We start from the raw sequence: 25,180 nt of genomic DNA, 5'->3' as shown, positions 1-25,180 counted from the left end.
TCTTGATTTATATTCATAAATTTGTAAATAACTTATCTAATTTATTCAAAATCGATCTGTCCATGAAATATTAGCGCGTTGAATTGATTGAGGTATCGCTAAGCCTTGTACTTATTTTTATTTTTCATTTTTTTTAATAGGTGTTTGGTCCTTGCAATTCTTCAGGGTCTCCGCGTCAAGGAGTTGGGCGGATTGCATTCAAGGGTTAAGTGAAATCAATTGTGCGGCCTTTGGAAAGAATCAATTGATGTGCGTATTAAGAAACAAGACGAAGTCAAGAAAGAAAGAATCAACGAGAGAGGGAACCAATAAGAGTAAGAAAGGCTTGTTGCATCTAGCCTTCCTTAGTTATAGCAAAACGGAGGCTCGTCCGGCAACGTATGTGTTAAAATTAAATTTAGCCAAAAAGAGAGAGAGAGAGAGAGAGGTAGATAGATAGATAGATAGATAGAAAAAGAAAGGCCAACGGCTACGTTTCTTGCAAACGACGACGAAAACGACGACGAAGACGACGACGACGGACGTCGCGACGAGACGAGACGAGACGAGACGAGACGCACGTCCTTTGGTTCAGTCTCAAGAGCATATCCCGGTTGTACGGGTGCTCTAATTAGACATATCTTTTTTTGCTTTTTCTTTCTATCTTTCCAAAAAAGAGTATCCTTTTTCCTATTTCTTTTGTTTTCTTTTTTTTTTCTTTTTTTCTTCCAATCATCTTCCAAGTTCTCTTTCCAACTTTCTTTTGTTTTGTTTGTTTCTTTCTTTTACTTTTTTGTCTTTTCTTTTTTTTTTTTTTTAAATACAAAAATCCCGCGAAAACTTATATTAAATACGTCAAATAGGAAACATCGAGTGCAATAATTAATTCATTACCTTGTGCGGTATCTATATCGTCAACAAAAAGGTGTTACGACTTCGTTGTTGTATAGCGTCATAGTAGTCGTCGTCGTAGTCGTTCTTTAAAGAAGACATATAATACCTCCCAATAAGTGAGAGGACTCTCGACCGACAGATATCAGGTAACTTCTTGTTTATACATACATACATACATGCATATGTAAATAATCATTTATTTCAAACAACGTTGAAACGTTCGAAAGATAAATTACATATGATATTATACGATTTTATTTGTATATAGTTAATATGATCGCAGTTATCGTAAATTGAGAATATTCTTTTTCTTTTTTCCTTTTCTTTTTTTTTTGTATACAACATTAAATTGCAATATGATAATACTAAATCGATTAAACTTTCATAATATATAACGTAGTTTCTTAATTAATTCACGTTGAAATTTCTTACAATTTGATTATGACAATGATCGATCATCTATATTGCGACAGGTTCTGTAAATATAATTGATTTGATATTTCATTAATGATATCATATATAATAAAATTTTGCAATATCATTTTTATCATTCGTACGAATGAAAATCCATCAATGTATACATACAAATTTGATTATATTGAGATCATAAAAAAGGGATAGGTATTAATGATCGTTAATAACAAAATGATTATTATAGTATTATTTATTATTATTATTATTATTATTATTATTATTATTATTATTATTATAATTAAATGATCGAGAGGATTCAGAGAGTGCATAGAAATCGAGAGTGCCATCGGATTACTAGCCTTGATCACTAGCCAAATACTTAGCAAGGAAAGCGTACTGTTGTCACGCTATGTGCTAATTTTATGTTTGCCATCTACGACGCAGTAAAATGAAATTTATCAAATATACATTAACTAATTATTTATCTTTCGATTGTTGTAACAATTAGTATGTTTTATATGTTAACTTACATATCCATTATAAACGATGCCCAATTTCGTAGGATAATATAAGAAAAATCAACAATTATTTTACGATGCAAAGTTGACAAGATTTTACAATTTGTACGTTAATAATACATGTCTATTTTTTTTCTTTTCTTACAAATTAATACGAATTACGTTTATTTTTGTTAAGATGGATCGAGACGACGAAGATTTTGGCGAGGGATACATCGCAGAATCACATCCACTTAGACCCACTCATCTTTCGGTACCTTTAGGTGGTAGGGGTGATTCCAGAGCACCAAGTATCAGTAGCAGTGTCAGTGATTTGGATGCTCCTATTTATACCAGAGAAACTACAGTACCGATCTCTGCTAAAGGGGTAAGTTATTTACGTATTTATTTTATTTTCATATTTAACTATATATAATTTGTTGAAAGTCTCAAGTTTTTTTCAGTTTATATGTATGATCTACAATTAGTTTTATAAATTATATATATAATCGATATATATAATAAATCGTATATTTGATTATACAGAATGATTAATAAGAAATCCTTAAGAAAGAGAATCACGTTAGCGTGATAACAAATTAGAAATTTATTGACACGTTACAGATCAGAAAACGTACACGTTAGCAAGAAAATATTCTATTTATAGCGAAGTTTCGAAATGGCGCGGTTATTCAAAGCCGGGCGAATAGCACACAAGCGACATATTCTAGTCTAGTATATATATATATATCACGCGTTGAAAGATTACATTTGTTAATATATGTTTATTATAATGCATGAGGGGGTTTTTGAAGTCACGTGGGTTGCAAAAGACGGTTCACTTTTCTTTTTATATAAACGTGGTGTTATATTTGACATAAAATTTTCAAAGAATTAGTACACGAATTTGTTAATTTTTTTTTTTTTTTCATGAAATCGTTTCTTTAAAAATGAAATATTTGATCGATCGAGATCTACTCGATCACCTTGCAATAATAGTTCCTGGTACCCTTGACTATCGATATTTTTCCAAAGCTATGTCTTCGCATCATTCGTTTCTTTCGTTGTCGCAATGATTGTTTTTTATTCGATAGGAGATAATCGGTAAAGTTCCTTTTGTGTGACGCAACATGTGCGTAACTATACTACATGCATATATATATATATATATATATATATATATATATATAAGATGCGCATACGTACATCGAGGGAAATTGATTGTGAAAGATAAATTGTGACGTAAAGCAAATAGACTGGTTTTACTGAATTTTCATTGGTCGATACTTAATAATTATATTTATACAATATGCAATTTAAAAATCTCATGAATCTTTTTCGATTATCATATTTTATTTATATATATATATATATAAATAAATATATATGAATATAAATTAACGAATTAAAATAAATTAATATTAACGAATATCTTTAGATAATTTCTAGTATTGTCTATGATTCACGATATTTATATGAATGAAAAAATTATAACATATATATATTTTTACGTTAAAGTAGTTCGTTATCCTTTTATCAAAAATCCTCTTTAGATATTTCGTATCTTTTCACATATAAAAAAACATTTACTTCGATTAGATATCAATGTCTACATATATAACATTCATATAACATGTGTAATATACCTATACGTATATTATACTTGATTCGAATTATATCAGAATTCAAACTATTTGATTAATTTAATTGTATAGCGTTTATCATATAGTTAAACGATAATATGGGGAATAGAGATATTACTCATCGATCATATTTATCGTATTTAATTTATAGGATTGTAACATATGAACATACTCAAATTATTTTAATATAATTTCAAAATGATAAAGTATATAATATAATAATAATAATAATAATAATAGTATTATATATTAATATAATACTATTATATAATAATAATAGTAATATATAGTATTATCGTTATATTATTATTATTAATTGGCATTAGGAACTCGGAAGTTCATTGACGCAAATACCAAATCCCGCCATTGTTATATATATATATATATATATATATATATATATATATATATATATATATATATATATAATACTATAATATTATAATATAATTATATAATATATAATATATATATTATATTATATTAGTTATTTAGTGTTAGTTATTTAATTAGTATATTAGTAATATATATATTAAGTGGACCCAAACATTTATTCCTTTGTTTGATAATAAGTTGAACAATATTGTATGCGTAATATATTTTTTTTATTCGTATTTTACGTTATTTGACTAAAAGATATCAATTCTACTTTATTTCACCTTTCACTATACTTTAAATTATTCAACACAAAAAAATATTGTACCTGTAAAATAACTAAAAAAGAAAGAAACTTTTGAGACAATCTAATATATATATATATATACAAATCTTATATTACGTTTGTAAAATAGATTGTAATATTTAAATCGATATTGCATATAAAAAGAGACTACGCGCGGAAGAAGACAAAGTAGATCCATATAAGATGGTCTCTGATTGGTCAATACGGTGGGTGTGCGCAGAGGCACGTCTACCTGCTGACAGTTTATACATGCTATGCTTTACACAACAACGTTATCTCTTTCTACGAGACATAATAATTGCAACATTAGATATCTAATGTTAAATGTGTTTTCCCGATAATTACGTTGAGACATAATGAATCATTATAACGAAATGTTTACGAGTTTTGATTTGTAATTGGTCGAGATTCAGTGGGTGTGTGTGAGCTTAATAAAGTTCAGTCACCCGAAGACTGAAAGTATTTTTCTTCATTATGTTTCCTTGCATCATGTGTTTGTGTACTATGTGAAATTTTCATATATATTTAATTCGACACACACAGGGTGATTTTATAAAATTTTAAGTAAGCCATTATAAATACATACTCTCATATATATATATATATATATATATATATATATATATATGATAAAAATAAACCACGTAATATTCATATAAAATACATATGAATATGTACACGATGATAATGAATTAATGAATTACTGTGATTGGTCGAGATTGTGAATATTTGTATGACCCGGTCGCATGGTAGATGTTGGATATTGACGTCATTCGGTTGCAAGAGAGGAATCACATATACACGCACATATATAAACATACACATATAGCACACAAACTTAAAAACCCAACGATTACGATGTTTTTATATAGTCACGTAAATATATATATATATATATATATAGATAGATTGTTGTTTCCATGCGTGAGAGTTGACCACGTGCTTTTTTAAAATCCAAATTTATTCTTATTCGCAGGAAGACATTTGAGGGAATTTTAAATGTCCCTTGTATCTGAATGACTTCGAAACTTTTCAAAAGTGAATGAGAGAGAAGTAGAGAGTATTCTTTACTATTTTGGTAACGATCCAAGAGTCCATTTCTTAGAGGTTATTTACACATTTTCAAAAGGAAGGTGATCCTTTTTTTTTTATTCCAAACAAATTCATTCAAAACAATCTCATATTTTTATTTGAACAAATAGAATATATTGGTCATTAAGATATTGAAAGAAAATAATAAAATATAAATAAGGAAATTATATATTTTATAAATTAAACATTTAATTTTTTTTAATTATTAAATTTAATGTTTATAAATTAATTTAAATTAAATTCTTATAATTTAAATTATAAATATATATATAGTATAATTTAATTTAATAAATAATATAATAATTATATATAAAAATAAATATATATTATATTATTATATAATACTAATACTTATACTATATATTATATGTTACTATATATTATATGTTACTATATATTATAATATACTATATATTAATTTAATAAATAATATATTATTATTAAATATATATATATATTATATTATATTTAATATAATATTATATATTTAATTTAATAATATATATTTAATATATATATATATATAGATAGATAGATATATATATCTAATATAATTTTCTTATTTATTTTGTTTTTTTCTTTCAATATCTTAACGACCAATGAATATTAATAAATAAATATCTATATATATGTATATTTATTCGTTCAATATTTATCAGATGATTTTAAAAAAATATCATATCATTAACATTTTACAATATAACCTTCCTCGCTAATACATATGCATTATTATACTTCTCTCTCTCTCTCTCTCTCTTATTGTTCAGGCTACTTGACAAAACGTTACTCGACTATGTGACATTTATTTGTATTTTATTTGTCAATGCTTTGTATTTCTAAATACGAGTTAGTGTATGACGTTAGCGAAGGAAACGAGCCAGGATATTCCTCATGTGCAAGTTCTCACGTGGCTTCACGAAATAACGTGATCATAGTCACGTTTCACATTTCCCCATACATGATCTACGTTTAGGTCTTTTATAATGAAACAATTGATATTAAATTTCTTCAGAAATTAGTTTAAAACATGACGAATATTACAAATTCAAATGATTCTTTTATAATAATCATTTTCAAAACATATCGATCGATATTCATTCATCTTTGATCATTCATTCATCATCTTTCATAAATGATTATACGTTTCTGACGTTATAGATATATGCTTTAAGGTATCTATCAGTTTGAGCCCTGTATAATATCGATCTAACAGTATAGGCAGTTGTCCCAAATAAATGGCGCAGGCTCGATGAAAATAATGAAAATCAACCATCTTTTAAATCCCATATTTATTTATTAACTTCCAACATATTTTATGTATATATCAAAATTAGTGAAAAATAAAAAAGAAGAAGATGAAAAAAAAATAAAAAATAAAAATAAAATAAAGTATTAAACAAACGGATATAAAATGAAATTGAACGATGTTTTTTAATGACGCGAACGATGAAGAATTTTCTCGGAGGTAATGAAAGATACACAGTGAACAAATATGTCGTCATCATAGGAATGACTCCGATGCGTTACACGATTTCGTAAGCTTCGCTAGCGAACCATTAATAAAATCCAAAAAAGACAAAAAACAAAAAAATGGAAGGTTGAAAATACCTAAAGAGTACATAAGCAAAGGTCAAATTTTCGCGCTTGCGCTGAAGTTAAATTCTACACCTATTATATGTTAAGTCGTTGAATATTTCGTCTATTCGCGTTGTCCAGCTAACTTATAAACGTCTCGAGAATTATACGAGTGGGTGTGTGTGTGTATGTGTATGTGTATGTGTGTTCTCAATATTATTACAAATATTTACTTTTTTATTATTCATATATGTTAGTGTATCGTGGATGAGTAGATAGATGAAATAGATAGTTATCTATCTTATAGTTACCACAAACGTGTATATAAATTCTAACCTTTGTGTGTGCGTGTGTGTGTAAGTGCGTTTTAAATTTATCTCTATCGTTTGTGGGATATACTTCGATCTATTTAAAAAAGTAATTGATTTTATTTATTTATCAAAAAGAGAATAGAGTGAGAAGTTTAAACGCACATACGAGTGAAACAAAAAAGTATTGGTTTCATCTTTTTTTTTTTTTTTAAATATATAGTCAATTAAAGTACCCTAGTAGCACAAGTATTGAAAAATATTGAATACATGTGTAGTAGTAGTTAATTACTAAATATTAATAATTAATAGTAGTTAAATACTACCCTAGAAGCCCTAAATATTATTTAATATTAAATACACATATATTCAATATTTTTAGTAGTAATTAATTACTAAATATTAATAATTAATAGTAGTTAAATACTACCCTAGTAGCCCTAAATATTATTTAATATTATTTAATATTAAATACACATGTATTCAATATTTTTAGTAGTAATTAATTACTAAATATTAATAATTAATAGTAGTTAAATACTACCCTAGTAGCCCTAAATATTATTTAATATTATTTAATATTAAATACACATGTATTCAATATTTTTAGTAGTAATTAATTACTAAATATTAATAATTAATAGTAGTTAAATACTACCATAGTAGTTAAATACTACCCTAGTAGTCCTAAATATTAGTTAATATTATTTAATATTAAATACACATATATTCAATATTTTTCAATACATTGTGCTACTAGAATAGTTAAATACGTAAAAGAAAAAAGAAATAAATAGCTAGTCGTATTCGAAGCTATTGTTGTTAATACTAATCTACGTATTTTACAAAAGATATTTCAATGAAAAGAAATGGAAATTTTTTCTTATTGTGTCAAAGATATAACAAAAGATGACGAATGCATATATATATATATTATATAGATAGATTTTGACTGGTATTCTTTCAATGTCGCCAATTAGCCTTGCCAATTATCGCAAGGCCGATTCAGGGTTGTGTCGACGAGGGTAACGTTCGAAAAGTCTCTGGTGGTATTTGTTCGTTAAACAGTAAAAGAAGAACTGATAGGAACGTGTGTAATTTAATTGCGTGTGCAAACAAAAAACGTAGAATTAGAAATACTTAATACCTTCTTTGATCTTTTACGATAACAAAATTAGTTCGAACATCATCCTTTAAGCTTTAGTTAAAGCGCGTTTATTGTTTGACAATATAAACAAGCTTCCTCTCTCTGTACTTATATGAAAATTCGTAATCCAAAAGGGGAGAAACATAATCTTGTTTTAATACTAAAATAATCAAAGATGCAATTAACGTTTCATGGGAATGTTTGATATGCGATTAACTTTCTAGTTCATTTTTTTCCGTTTTTTTTCTCTCCTTCTTCCCCATAAAGTTTTACGGTTAATCTTACATTAACAGAAAGATCTTTTACGTCACGGGGTGTGGCTAAATATCCTGATCGATTCTATAGCGATCGAGGTTATGCGTATATAATCGGTTGTGTTGCATAGCAAACAATTAATTTCTACAATTGGTTCTATTGATCTTGGCTTATTTTATCTTGGAAAGTTAATTGATCGAAAAGTAAATGATTCCATGTCTCATTCCTTTAATGATAAATTGTTCGTCAAATGTTTACAGTCAAACAACATAGAAGAAAATAATCATTATGGGTTGAACGTAATTATGCACACATAAAAAAAAAAAATCATTAAAGGGTGACTATAGATACATATATCTTTCTTTCTAGGAGTTACATAATGTTTCGTTGAATTTAAGTTCACTGAATACTCACCAACGTATGTTGGCGCAATTGTAATACTTGCGGTAGGGATCCTGTAGGAGGGATGCGCCATTCATATTCAGCTCATGTGCCATTGACTGAAAATTTTGGGGGATCACTTGAATTATAATAATTTTTTCGTGTAACCTATTCTATTTTAATATAAATTTTTAATTATCATTAAATATAGTTCATTTTTTTTTCTGTATTTGATGCAATTCATTATTTCATAATTATTTCAATGTTTGAATCATTCGCGCGCAAAATCGAGTTCCGGTCCCCCAGCAATGTACATGACGCATCCCTCCTATAGGATCCCTAACTTGCGGATTTATGATCGAACTTATGGATTCCAAATCTTTTTTTGAACAATTGCATACGTACGATGAAATTTCCAATCAAATCTACTCATCGATAAAAGAAGATTTTTCATTAGATTTGATAATATATTTTAATGGGAATTTTTTGAAGATTAAAAAAAATTATCATCATCATCATCATCAATTGTTCTTTTGACTTATTGTTAAAGTTAATCGAAGAATTACCACACATGTCGTTTTCGTTTTTGTCTTGACAAATGTTATTTACAATGATGATTAATTAAATAAAGATATTTCAGTTTTCTTTATATACATGAAATAATAAAAAAAAAAAAGAAAAGAAAGAAACATAGATAACCTATTTTTTATCTTGGATAACCTTTTGTATTTTGCCGGGGATTTTAAGAAATGACCAAATGACGATTTTTCAAAAGTCATTTGATTTAATCGTTTTCGAAAGGAGATCATTAATAAGATTTTATTCTTTGTGTTCAATGAAATTCAAATATTGATTAATTTTCTATGAGTAGATGCAATATATTCAAATGTGATGTTAAAAGATTAGAAAAATGTCTGTGCAAAAAGAAATCTGAAATGAAGAATAACATTTCTAACATAATTATAAAAGATAATTGCATGATTATTATATAATAATTAAATAATAGTATAAATAGTAGATATATTTATGTATTAATAAATAATATCTGTGAAAATCAATTAATTTACATAGATATAACAATTTATTAATAAATCTAATGATATTTCTTTTTTACTTATCTTTCGAAAGTTGCTTCATAATGGGAGTACAAAATGAACAACAGGTAAGTATAATTTGTCTAATTTGTATACTAACGTTAGATTATAATATAATTTTTGATATTATTTTTTTTTTTAACTAACAATTTGGCTCCTTCAGTCAAATGACATACAGCTAGAACAAACTACGACTCCCACTGAATTGACTCCCACGCCAAAGGTAACTATTATAGATCATGTTTTATACATATAGTGTATTAACATGTTATCGCTAATCATTTAATAGTTTTACGTGTTATATTTTATCTTCTTTTTTTCACGCAGTCCTCAACTACGGATAAGGATTTGGTGAGTAGTATGAACATATTGTTTATAATGTTTTATAATTTCATTGAAAAAAAATGAATTATTAATTTATAATAATTATAATCGAATTAGTAATTCATATATATATATATATAATAATAATTAATAATATACATATATATTAAAATATATATTAAAATATATGTGTAAAATAAAAAAAATATATTTATTATATTATATTCTTGTATATATATATATATAATTATAATATAATTTAATATTGTATATGTATATTATACTATAGTTTATATTATTATATATTATATTATTATATTATATTATTATTTTTTATTATACTATATTATATTATTTATATTATATATATTATTATATATATTATATATATTATATATATATATATATTTTTATATTATATATATACGGTTAGAATTATTTTTATAATATTTACGTACAACACACACACACACACGATTGTGTTAAATATTGACCGCGTAAAATTTTTTTAATAAACCTAACTAACTAAATAGGATGACTTTAATAATTTCATTATCAATTATTTGCGTTAAAAAAAAAAAAAATAAAAAACCAAAAAAGAAGTAAAAAAATATAGTAGATATCAAATTTTGTAAGTAAAATAAAAATATGATTAATTTTGTTTGTTGATTTTAATTAAAATATGTATGAGCCACATTACGCATGTATAAAACTCGATTTATCCCCTGCTTTTTTTTTTTTATCGAGAATAAAAATATTTATGAAAATAAAAGATAAGAATACATACATACATACATGAAGACTTTTTGATAAATTGACATAAGTATATTATGAAATGTGTAATGTGATAAAAATATAAGAGATATTTTCTATTTAAATATTGTACACGGTTATCGCATTCTTCTTCACCTTCGTGAAACAGAACAAACGAAAATGTGTTGGGAAAGAGTGGATCTCAATTGCGTCATAGTAGGAGAAAAAAACATCTTCCACCGGTTAAAATTTATTTAGTTCTTTTTTTCTTTATTATCATTATTATTATTATTATTATTATTATTATTATTATTATTATTATTATTATTATTATTTGTCTTTTATTTTTGACCGTACGGTACGATACGCCGCGACCTTCGTTCACCGCACGAATTTTATTTTAGTTCTCATCGCGTATAACTCTCGTCTGTAAAATCTTTTTTAAATTCACTATATATACTTCTTTTCTCGTATACTGTAAAAAAAATTCTATACCGATCGAATATTTCGCTTTTATTTCGCATTTATTTGAAAAAGAACTTTTATTAAAAGAAAAAAAGAAAAACAATCAACGCATGTCGAATATCACAATTTCTGATTTACCTGCACACAATTCGCGTAATTTTTTATTTTTTTTTTTTTTATTATTGATAAATGAATAACGCATCTCGTTTAACACTGATATACCACCATTTTTAATATACCTATTTCTACCACACTAGTCAAAATGACTGGTGTATACAAAAAAATACTTTCTGAAGCTTCCAAAAAAAAAAAAAACAGAAAAACAATCAATGCGTGTCGAATATCAAAATTTCTGATTTACCTGCACACAATTCGCATAATTTTGTATTTTTTTTTTGTTTATTATTGATAAATGAATAACGCATCTCGTTTAACACTGATATACCACCATTTTTAATATACCTATTTCTACCACACTAGTCAAAATGACTGGTGTATACAAAAAAATACTTTCTGAGGCTTCCAAAAAAAAAAAAAAAAAACAGAAAAACAATCAATGCATGTCGAATATCAAAATTTCTGATTTACCTGCGCACTATTCGCGTAATTTTGTATTTTTGTTTTTGTTTTTGTTTTGTTTATTATTGATAAATGAAAAACGCATGTTGTTTAACATCGTGTCCAACGAATTGCCTCCATTCTCGATAATTACCGTTAATTGTGGATGAGGAGGTACCGGTACTTCTTTACGATGCATGCCATAATCGATTTTAATTGCATTGTTGATCACGTTGCGTATGCTATAATAAAAAAAAAAAAAATAAAAAAAAATAAAACGAAAAGAAAAACAAAACAAGATTGTCACGCAATATTGTCTACGATTACCTTTATAAAATGAATGCATTTTATCAATACTTGCATTTTCTCTCTTTTAATTTGTCTTCATTAAATTGTATAGAATTTTAATTAGCAAACACATTAGATATACGATAAACAAGATTTTCAATGTGATCTATTATTATAGGATTAAAGGATATCTTCATGATGATAAAAATAAATCATAATGTAATAAATAAATATTCGATAATTTTAAATTTTGTAATAATTCAGATAACGAAATCAGGCGAGGGTGTCTCATTAATAATGTGACAATTATTATCGATATTCTAATTAGCTGTTACATTGCGATATGTGAATATTTTTATGAAATATTATTTATCTTAAGGAGAGATTTATTTTTGTTTTTTTTTTGTTTTTGTTTTTTTTTAATTACGAAAGTATTCGACGCAAATGTGTTGGAAATTAAATTGAAAGAAAATAAAAAAAGAAAAAATTGACAACAATTATGAAAACGTGTGTATTAACGCGAAGAGTTTGTTTATCAATGTGTAATAATATTAGTATATTAATAGAATTGAAACATTATTATTATCTATTAATTTTATATATAATTATATAGAATATATATATATATGTATATGTATTAATTTGTTATATTTAATATTATTATATAATATTATAATATAAATAATATTTTAATAGTATTAATATTATAATATTTAAAATTAATATATATATATAAAATTATAATATTACAATATTAAATAATATTGTAATATTATTTATATTTATATATAAATATATAATATATAAAATAATTATATTATATAATATAATATATATAAAATACTTAAATATAATAGTAATTTAATAGTATTAATATTATAATATTTAAAATTAATAATGTAGGGGGGCCTTCGGGGTAAACACCCTAAAGGGGTATACCTGAAAAATAAACTTCTTCTTCTATAAAATAAATAACTTCTTCTTCTTCTATTTAAAATTAATATATATATATATAATTGTAATATTACAATTTTAAATAATATTTTAATATTATTTATATAATATATATAATATTATCTAATATTATAATTTTAATAATAAATATTATCTAGCATATACATTATATTATTATAGTAGTATAATAATATTATAATAATATAATAATATTATATATTTAATTATATATATAATATAATATAGTATAATATAATATTTATATATATATAAAGAAAAATTATTTATATATATTAATTCTATATATAATTATATATAACTATATATGCAATAGTATATATAATAATAGAATTGTTATAAATTAACACAAAAACATAGTTAGAAAGATTTGTTCTATCGGTAAGTTGAGTTCTTAAAGACACGACGAGCACAAATGATGGCATATAACCGACACTCAGGTTCAATATACGTAATTGTAAAATTGCTCTATGTAACGTGACAAGCTCTTCTGTTTAACTGTCGTATCCCGTTCACGATTGTTCCACTTACAAGGGCGTTCGTTGATGTAACAACGGTGCTAGTGTGGACTAGGTAGTAGTCATTGGCGTGTACAAAAAAGGAATGGAAAGGAATGGAAAGACAAGGAAAGGGAAGGAAAGGGAAGGAACATAGGGGAACTTGAAAGGGAGAGTTCAATTCAACGGACTCTTTTCTCCAACATCTCTGGACTACCTTTTCTTTCTTAGCCCTTCCCTCCATCTTTTTTTTTCCTCTCTTTCTGTCTCTCTCTGTTATTTCCAAAGTATTTCACGAATGACGCAATCATTTTAAACCATTGGATTTTTGTTTTATTCCAGTTGTCATAGAAAATATTCAAAATACTATTTTAACAAATCAAATTGGTTTCTATTGTTACGAAATACAAAGTGTTTCCTGTCAATTGTCATTTTTAAACAAACCCATAGGAAATTTTCGTTTTCATTCACATTTATTTCATCATTACTTTTCTTTATGGTATGATGCAATCATTAGTATTGTCATTAAATTTCAAAAGAAAATGATATTTTAAGTAATATTAAACATTAACGTATATCGTAAGTAAATGTTGTATGTTGTTTGTTTTATCGATTCACACGTCTCGAATGCAATAGTAGAAAATTTAATATCAACAACTTGACAAATCTCTAATTTCATAGAATCGGAAACACGATCTTTGATATTGATTCTATCATATTTTTTTTTCTACAAATACTGTTTTTTATCGTAATGTATATTTGAAGCAAGATAGCTTCAATATTTCTTGTGATATCTATATTTATAATAGAACAGTTCTTCAGAGGGAGAGAAAAAAATAAGATGGCGAAGTATTTTTGATTTATCTTATTAAATGTAAAATAAATAGAAAAAAAAGAATCATTTTTCTTGTCATTAAAATAATCAATATAAAAATTAATACAAATCTTATGTGTTGGTAAAAAATTAATATATATATATATATTTAATATTATTATGTAATATATTATAATATAAATAATATTTTAATAATATTAATATTATAATATTTAAAATTAATATATATCAAATAATTAAATATTACAATATTAAATGCTATTTTAATATTAATTATATAATATTATTTTTGTTCATATATATATAAATAATATAATATAATATATAAAATAACTAAATATTACAATGTTAAATAATATTTTAATATTATTTATATAATATTAATTTTATATTTATATATAAATAATATATAAAATATTATATTATATTATTAATTATTTTATATATATATATATATATATATAATATAATATAGAAGAAGAAGTTTATTTCAGGTATACCCCTTTAGGGTGTTTACCCCGAAGGTCCCCCCTACATGTTCGTTCCCCTTGACAATATACTTAATTCTAATTATGCCCTAATATAATATTATATATAATATAATATAATATAATATATATAATATATAAAATAATTAAATATAAAATATATTAATAAATTTATATATATTACAAAATATTAAAATATAAAATTAAATATTAAATAATTAATATAATATAATATATAATAATATATAAATTAATATAATATAATATAATATATATATATATATATATATATATATATATATATATATATATATATATATATAAAAATAGAGCTATATATAATACATGAAAGAAAATAAAAGGGACAAAAAAGGTAAAAAAAAAAAAAGAAAATAAAAATAAACATAAACGGTGTTTAAAATAAGGGAAACGTAGGGAGAGATTAAATTTCTTTCGGTAAGATTTTGAAATTTGAAAAGCCCATTCTATATATGTATATGTGTGTGTGCATATGCATGTAAAAGGTTACGACCGGTGACCGTCTGTCCAATCGGATATTCCGGTTCTGTAACCTGAAAAAAGAAACAGGGAGAGAGAAAAAGACCGAGGGAGAGAGAGAAAGAGAGAGAGAGAGAGAATGAGTTTATAGTAGGTGGAGGGGAAGAACTGAAGGGTGCTGTAGGAGGGGAGAATACCACACACGTTTCGAAAATCGCCTTTATTCGTGAACTCGCGCACGCAACTCCGGCAGTTGTACAATGTTATACGATGAGAGTGCTGACCGTGACACCAAGTGCTTGAGGTCGTTGTCTCTTTTTTCTTCCTGCTTACTTTTTAATACTCTCTTTCACCATATTCTCTTTCTTTCCTAATTTTTCTCTATTTTCTACTATTTCTCTCTCTCTCTCTCTCTTCTCTCTATTTTTTATTCATTTTTTCTTTTAAATTGATCTATTCATCCAAAATTTCGTCAAATTTATTTCCATTTAATTGACCTGTGTTCTGTTGTTTTTTTGTTTTTGGTTTCATCCAAAAATTTTCTCTCAAAAAAAAAAAAAATCTTCTACTTTCTTCCAGATAAAATTTTAGTTTTTTGATTTCTCTCTCTCTCTCTCTCTCTCTCTCTATCTATCTATCTATCTCTCTTTTTTTTTCTTTTTGTACGGTTATATTTATAACTCAGAGAAAAAGTGAACGTGTAGTTTTATTCTCATCAAAAATGGGCCTCAAATGGATAAAGGTAAGATGAAAGTTTTGTTATATAATAATTAATGGATGATTTTGTTCAATTTCAAAAATCTGTTCATTTTCTCTCTCTCTCTCTCTCTCTCTCTTTCTCTTTTTCTCTCTGTCGTGCGTTTGTTCATTCATCAGAACAAAAATAGTATTGATCTGTTCTTTAACTTGAAATTTGGTCATAGTATTGGTATGATCAATATGCGAGGTATGAACAAGTGTATTCACGTTGCTGATAATAATTACATATTTAATTAACTATTAATAAACTTGTAGTCTTGATGAAAAAAAAAAATAAGAAAAATTATACAGTAGTAGTAAAAAAAGTGAATGATCAAATCTGCTAAAAATAAAAAATCCAGAAAAGAAGAGGTACAAAAAAAAAAATAAACGTTTACACAATTGATTTAAAAAGACGAATTTTTATAGCACGTGTTCTCTTATATAGGCACACTGTATAATACTCTCCGCTTTTTGTCGTACAAATAGAGATATATATTTTCTCCAAGATAAAACTTACACGTATGTATGTATGATGTTAGCTGTGAAAGCAAATGAAAGTTTATTTTCTACTAATCAAATTCTGTAATTTTAAAATACATATATATATAGCAATTATTAAAATATTTTATTATTATATATATTATAAAAATATATAAAAATTAATATATATTATAAATATTAATTTTAATATTTTAATATTATTATTAAAAATTATAATTTATATATTAATTTAATATATAAATTAATATATTTTATAATTTATATTTTATAATAAATAATATTTATTTTTAAGTTATATATTATAATTTTAGTAATATAATAGTATTATATAGTATATAGTAGTAATATAGTATAAAATAGTAATATACAGTATTATAATAATAATTTATAAAATATTATAATTATAATATTATTATAATAATTCATGAAATAATATAATTGTGTGTGTGATATTATTATAATATATTAATATTATATATTATATATTATAAATATATATATTATATTTTTAATATTTCAATATTAATACTAAACATTATAAAAATATTATATATATATATATAGAATTTTTCATTACAAAAACATGGTCTGATAATTCTCTTATATATCGTCTTTAATGTTAAATTAATGACCATACGATTTTATCAATTTAAATCTTATATTTTAAAATACGATATTTTACTAACGATTAGATGTATTGATTAACTCACCACTACTATCATTTGAGTCATTCAAATGTAAAATACACGAATGTTTTAAACGTCTCTTCAACTCGTATCACAGCTTAAATATTCGAAAGTTCATTTTGTGAGAGCTCAAATAAAAATGTGTGTACGTACGTAAGTGTGTACGTACGTGTAAGTGTGTATGCACGTAGATCCGCGTCACGTTTACTACTCAGGAATTTGATATCTGTACTTTTCTGGTATTATTTTTGGAACTGATTTAAAAAATTATCATTATCTCATTCTCTTACAATGTGGGTTTTCCTTTTAATGTTAAAAAAAGAAAGAAAAGAAAAATGCACGAACAAAAATTCTAATTCTTCCAAAGAATTTTATTCAAATTTATTTATTTAATAATAATAATAATAATAATAATAATAATAATAATAATAATAATTTGTCATTAATTTTTGTTTCTCGAATTATTCAAAATTCCAAATTTTCATCATTCTCGTTTTTATTCTTTTATTTAAGTTATTTAAATTAATTTTATTAAAACACTAGATATACCACCATTTTCAGTATACCTATTTCTACCACACTAGTCAAAATGAACTGGTATATAAAAAAAATGCTTTTTGAGGCTTCCAGTCTTCACTTACTCTTAAAAAAATAACAAAAAAATGTTTAACAATAATAATTTTAATGGATAAATGGATTTATAAATATTTTTAAATAACAAAACGCTTAATTATTTACAGAACTCAAATGTTACATGAAGTAGAAATTTTGAATATAAAATGACCCCCCTCCCTCCCCGGTATATCTAGTATATTAAGTATATTAATCAAGTTCTTTATTAAGTTATTTTATTTCTTCAATATTAATATTATTTATACGTGATATTTTCTTATTTGAAATTTTATCATATTTTACCTGTAAAATCTAGAAAAATATGAATGATCCTTCATTTGTAATACACATTAACAAATAATCCACATATAAACTTAATATAATCAATATATATATATATATATAAATTCAATATATGTTAAATGTTTACTATTCATAAATTAGTATATATATAATACTATGTTTTGTATTGTCGTGAACTTTCAACGATGATAATTTACCATTTGTGACTAATGGACATTGTCCCAGCTTTGTACAATTGATAAAAATAACAAGTGTTATAAAAGAAAAAGAAAAAGAAACAAAAAAATAGAAAAACATGCGTCACAAATATTTAACGATAGATAGAATAAATAATATTTATCCATTACAGTCAGACAACAATATATTATATTTTTGATCAAAGATATTTATTATTTATTATAAAAAAAAAAAAAATATATTATCTTCAAAGTTGATGATGTTACAAATGTACGAGATGTCATCATCATCATCATCTTTTCTACGGGTAAAAGTCTATTTTATTCTATTTTATTTCATCAGAATATTCAATTATTCTTTCTGATTCATTCAGAACATTTTTTCCTGAAGACAGAAAGAGACAGACAGATAGACAGACAGACAGGAAGGAAAGGGAAGGAAAGGAGGAAGGAAAGGAGAGAAAAAGAGACGATTACAATTAATATGATTTTACTAACATAAGTATAATACTCGAATGAGATTATACTTACATTAGCAGAAAAATAGAAACACGTAAAGAAGTTTTTATTGCTTGTGTGTAGGATATGAACTTTAAAACTACTACGCAAGCGCATGTGAAATGACTGTTATTTTTAACTTATCTGCGAGACAGCCATTCCGACTGGAGGCTCGTCAACCTTACAACCAATAGAAATTCTTCCTGAATTGGCACACCTATCCTGACACATCATTAACACACAACTTTGAAACTTATATATTTAATTTATTCGAAATACATATATATATATATATATATATATATGTTTGCGTTACAAGGTCGCGGTGAAGGAACATTTGAAGGTTTAATCATTGACGTAGTTTTTTTTTGCATACTCCTTTTATGAATTTTATTAAAAATTTTTATTTCTTCTATTTTCGTTGTTATTTTCTATTTCACGTATCGATAAAAATTCTCTAGTAGTACAAAATATTGAAAAAATATTGAATACATGTGTATTTAATATTAAATTTAATTAGTATTTAATTATATTATATTAACTCTCTTATTATTATTATATTACTACATATATATATATATTATAATATTTTATAATATTATATATAATATAATATTAATTAATAAATAAAATAATATAATATAATATAATATTAATATTATATATAATATTATATATAAATATTATATTATATTATTATTATATTATTCTAAATAAATTTATAAGTAATTATAAATATTTAATAATTTAATTATTATTAAATTTTTAATATTAAATACACATGTATTCAATATTTTTCAATATTTTGTGCTACTAAGGTTTCATTGAAAATTATGATACAATATTATCTTGAACAGAGAAAGTCATAAATTCTAAAGTGAAAGTTTAACAGTTTGTACAATGTCAAAAATAAAAAGAAATGAGCTTAGAAAGTTTTCCAAAAGTATTATTCAGTTTAAAATTAGCATAGAAATTATTGGCCATACGTATATACCTATATTTATAATTTTAAATTAATATTAGTAAATATTATTGTTATTTGAATTTTATGATATATATATTACATTCGTGAAATATAGGAAATAAAGATAACGTAGCTTTATTGTTTTTGTTAAATGTTCAATAGAAAAATTCTATTAATGTACGTATGTTTATTTATCTTGTGATAAATTTAAAGCTAAAGTTGCAAGTATTAGGTCAGTTTTAGAACTTTGATCAACGGCTATGAACTAAATTATCTTATTTATTATCATCGGAATTTTATTTTCGTTGTTATATTTTCCATATTTCCATGTTTTATGAAGAAAACAAACAAACAAACAAACAATAAATATTTTTCTCTATTCTATAAATAATAATTATCGATAAATATAATAAATCTGTATAATATTTCTTATTAAAATAAATCTACTTTCTTAAATGACACTTATAAATGTAAATAAATTTGATTAATATTATCAGGTGATGAAATATCATTGAAATATTATATTCTTATAAAATGATACCTGTATAAGGTTTGTACAAGAGCAAATAATGCGTATATTGTGTTCACACGCGAATTTCATTCTCATTGATTATCTAATCTTTAAGTTAATACGACTAAAATGAAATTAGTATCATTTAGAGAAAGAACGTCTAAAGAAAATTATTAATAAATACGAGTGATACACTGTTGTTCTTTTTATTAGCGTATTAGTTCGATCTACAGTATTTATAATGAACGTTTACCTGTGTAACACCGTATATATGTGTGTATGTTTATATATATATATACAAAAACACGTATAAAGGTAAGAAGACACAAGTTAATATTATTCAAGGATCACGTAAGGCCTTAGTACACACGTGCGCGCGGATAAGAATAAATAGAAGTATAAAGTTCTTTCGAACATTTGTGTTAGTGCTAATTATTCACATATCTTCGTTATTTGTATTGGTATGTTGAGTGTAACCGTTTGTATAAAAATGCAGACGGGGGTACCGACCCATCAGTCTTTGACACATATTGCAATCTACCAGAGAGAATGTTCCTCGTGCGCACAACCGAGTGACATTGTAACGCGTTTATAAAGAAAACATAACATTCAAAGTTGCTAGTCTAAGCATTTAAATAATAATACCGTTCGTGCATTATTATTACATAGAAAAATTACTCAATAGGATTGCATAATAATAATAATTATTACGTTAATCGTAATATTAAGTGTTTCAATTTTCAATTATAAGATTAAAACGAATTCATTCGTATTGAATATTATCACTGATGCTATTAAATAAAATGCGACATATTACGTGTACGGTAAGAGTTTTATCATTGAACTGTATAATTTATGAAATAAGAAAAATAGACGATTTTAGTATATAAGACGATTATAATATCGTTTCTATTGTCAACATATTTATACGGTGTGACGTATTATCACATTGCAGGGTCTCAATGGCCGATTAATTTTTGCGATCGCTGCAGCTGTGTTGGGATCATCGTTTCAACATGGATACAATACTGGTGTGGTTAATGCTCCTCAAGAGGTATGGCAAATTTTTTAACAACGATTTTATCATATTTTATATCTGACGTATATTTACTTCAAAAAATTTTCTTATGACATTCCTAAGTAATAATTATCTTTTGAGTTATGACTAAATATTACGCATATGTATAGAAATAGAATGAAATGTGTTAATACACGATCGTACGATGTATGTTTTAGCTTATTGAAAATTGGATTAGCGACATCAAAATGAATCGGACTGGAGTACCGACTAATCAATCGGAAGTAACGGTGATCTGGTCGATAGCAGTATCGATATTTTGCGTTGGTGGTATGATAGGTGGTTCATTGGTAGGTTTTATCGCTGATCGATTTGGCAGAAAAGGAGGTTTATTATTGAACAACGTACTCGTCCTATTGACCGTTCTACTCGAAGGATTCGCTAAAATGGCTAGAAGTTACGAGATGATAATCATCGGACGATTGTTGATTGGTATAAATTCTGGATTGAACGCTGGATTGGCACCAATGTACCTGTCCGAAATATCACCTATTAATTTGAGAGGAGCTGTCGGAACGGTTTATCAACTTGTCATCACAATTTCAATCCTAATATCGCAAATTCTTGGATTGGAAAAATTAATGGGAACGGAAAATCACTGGCCTTTGTTGCTTTGTTTGACCGTAGTACCAGCATTGTTCCAAGTTATTACCCTACCACTCTGTCCAGAAACACCAAAATATTTGTTGATCAACAAAGGAAAAGATATGGATGCGCAAAGAGGTAAGCCCTTTGCTTTTTCTTACTATCCGAAGTAAAAAAAAAAAAAACGATTCTAAAATCGTGATATTGTACAGCTTTGACTTGGTTACGCGGTACCATCGAAGTTCACGACGAGATGGAAGAGATGCGAGCGGAATACGAATCGATGAAACTCGTACCAAAAGTCACGCTTAAGGAACTCTTCGTAAATTCAGCTCTTAGAATACCTTTAATGATAGCTGTCATGGTCATGCTTGCACAACAATTTTCTGGCATCAATGCCGTTATGTTTTTCTCAACGAAAATCTTCATGACGGCACAACTCGATAAGACTTCTGCTCAGAACGCTACAATGGGAGTTGGTGCTATGAATGTTCTCATGACTCTTATTTCATTGATCTTGGTTGAAAAAGCTGGTAGAAAAACGTTACTTCTTGTTGGCTTCTCCGGCATGTTCTTGGACACGGTTTTGTTAACCGTTTGTCTTGCATTTTCTGTAAGTATTTAACATTTATCATGGTTGCTTAAAATATCATCGATATTTTACTTTGTTATCTTATTATTTTGACAAATCATTTATCTGTTTTTAGGAGGCATCACGCGTCGCTGCTTATTTCTCCGTGCTACTGGTCATTTTGTTCGTGGTATTGTTCGCAACAGGTCCCGGAAGCATTCCTTGGTTTTTGGTATCTGAATTGTTTAATCAATCTGCACGACCAGCGGCTACCTCCATAGCCATTGCTGTTAATTGGACAGCCAACTTTGTTGTCAGTATTGGATTCCTTCCTCTTCAAGAAGCACTAGGTGCTTACGTGTTTATCGTTTTTGCCGCGTTACAAGGACTCTTTGCCTTCTTCATTTATAAGAAAGTACCAGAAACGAAGAATAAGACAATAGAGGAAATTACTAGTATGTTTAGGCAAATATCCTATCAGTGAGAATAGATTAGAATTAGATAGAGATTCATAAAGTGAACAAAAATTTGGATTTGCCGAACTAACGCAGAAGTGTGCATCTTACATGAGAAGACATGCGTCTGACAGATTAGTTATGTTGCGTTAATTGTATACATCATTTTCATGCTTTCATTCGATTCTTCATTTATTTCATCCAACAATTTCTACAAATGTTTAAACAAAGACGTGAGGAAAAAAAAGATAGGTTTGATCAAAATTGTACATACCACTTGATGATACACGATAGTTAACGAAACGATAAAAATCGCATATCGTTTCATAGAAAATAATTTGTTTTAGATGTACAATTTTTTTAACTGACAATATATTATCCGTTTTATACATGTCATATATAAAAAAAAGAAAAAAAAGCGCATCAAATTAACATATCGTCAGATCGCGCACATTTTTACAAGTTACTATTCTTTTGTTCTTAAGATTATACAGTTTTTAATGAAACTTCAACTTAGTTCCTATTATCCCTGGGACTGTATCAGCGATAGGAAGATCGTCAAATGTTGCATAAACAGACTCGATTAATATCAAATTTGAACAGAGTCTTTGAAAATAGTTATCTATGTTTTTACAAAAAAAAAAAATTCCAACACCAGCAAATGAATTTTTGTGCCTGCAAAGAATTATAATTCTAGTCATGAGAAGACGCTGGTTTAATATTAAATACAAATGACTAAAGAGGGGGATCTTCCTTGGGGAAAATAAAAATCAAATCAAAAAAAAGAAAAACGAAAGAGTAAGCAAATTTCTTATTGCAAAACGCTTTTTTTTGTCTATTTTTTTATGAGATCATGAGTTTTTAAGATTGAGATTATCGTTTTAAGAAAATCGTAGAATACATTTAATCGTTAGCTATTAAGAAAATTGATCGAGATGGAAAGATTTTTTGCTTTTAAAGTAGATTCTTGCAGTAATAATGATATATTTGTATTGTCTGAAATATAATATAAAAAAAAGTCTATATATATATATATATTTTATCATAATGATCTTTAATGTTATATCAAAGAAAAAAAAAGATTGTGTAAGGATTGTAAATATGGATGTAGATGTATAGCAAGATTTATAAGTATAAATGGTGTAGAATAGAAAATAATTATATTTATGTATGCATGTAGTTTACTAATGATTAAGCAAATTTATCCACAAGCATAATTATATTTGTAATTTGTACAGGGTCATTATTTTAATGACAACATCTGTACAATATCGACACGTTAAATACCATATACCACAAGCAGATTTCATAGAAGGCCAATTTTATTTTGGCAACTAACAAATAAGTGTAGAAATAGCATATGAAAATATATTTTTTAGATGTATCCTTAAACACAAATAATACTCAGATCTAAAAACATTTTTAGTATCTATACAACGAGAAATGTTATGAATTAATAAGTGTATGTACATGATCGCAACATGCGTCAAAATCAAGAAAATAATATGCGAGCTACGTTATATATATCTGATTTTAATTTATGAACTCTGCACAAAGGTTATTATGATAGCTCTCACTGACATATTTTTTTGAAAAATACATTAGAGAGAAAAACTTCTTCATGCATATCTGCATTTAATGGAACTCCTATTGTAGATATAATATTATTTTTAATTTGTACAACAGTTGGCATATTCTGTGGACTACTATGTTAAATAAAATAAATGTCAAAGCATATTTTAATCGTAATACAAATCAGTGAAGAATTTAATTAATATGTATATAGTAACCTTCAAAGTTTATGATCGTGATATATCACTTATATAAAAATAAATTTCTTAATATAATGCATAAATTATT

The 25,180-nt window shown here is 25.5% G+C and overlaps 1 protein-coding gene and 1 long non-coding RNA gene across 12 annotated transcripts; one reads left to right on the top strand and one right to left on the bottom strand.

Annotated features, from left to right (window-relative positions):
* Positions 1-172: 172 nt before the first annotated feature.
* On the top strand, positions 173-25,057 carry LOC107065606 (solute carrier family 2, facilitated glucose transporter member 1). Of its 11 annotated transcripts, none has more exons than XM_089172536.1 (8): positions 1,990-2,172; positions 9,996-10,029; positions 10,125-10,184; positions 10,289-10,312; positions 21,587-21,685; positions 21,868-22,432; positions 22,507-22,907; positions 23,002-25,057. In XM_089172536.1, exons 1-8 carry the CDS (start codon positions 2,123-2,125, stop codon positions 23,347-23,349), a joined length of 1,581 nt encoding a protein of 526 aa, XP_089028662.1. In that variant the 5' UTR covers positions 1,990-2,122; the 3' UTR covers positions 23,350-25,057. The 11 variants fall into 11 exon arrangements, with proteins under 11 accessions (XP_089028661.1, XP_015174939.1, XP_089028662.1 ...); XM_089172537.1 differs by lacking the exon at positions 1,990-2,172 and adding an exon at positions 4,353-4,525; XM_015319455.2 differs by lacking the exon at positions 1,990-2,172 and adding an exon at positions 4,354-4,673.
* Positions 1,520-1,976, bottom strand: LOC149032537 (uncharacterized). Its single transcript, XR_016176584.1, has 2 exons — positions 1,818-1,976; positions 1,520-1,720 (listed from the first exon to the last, which is right to left on the bottom strand). It is a non-coding gene; the product is annotated as an uncharacterized LOC149032537 (long non-coding RNA).
* Positions 25,058-25,180: the final 123 nt, after the last annotated feature.

The sequence above is a fragment of the Polistes dominula genome, unplaced genomic scaffold, assembly GCF_049000335.1.
Source record: "Polistes dominula isolate Pdom_NZ unplaced genomic scaffold, Pdom_raw_medaka contig_23, whole genome shotgun sequence".
In the NCBI taxonomy this organism is placed as follows: domain Eukaryota; kingdom Metazoa; phylum Arthropoda; class Insecta; order Hymenoptera; family Vespidae; genus Polistes; species Polistes dominula.
The sequence above is the reverse complement of the archived record's forward strand: the minus strand, read 5'-3'. Positions and strand labels throughout refer to the sequence as shown.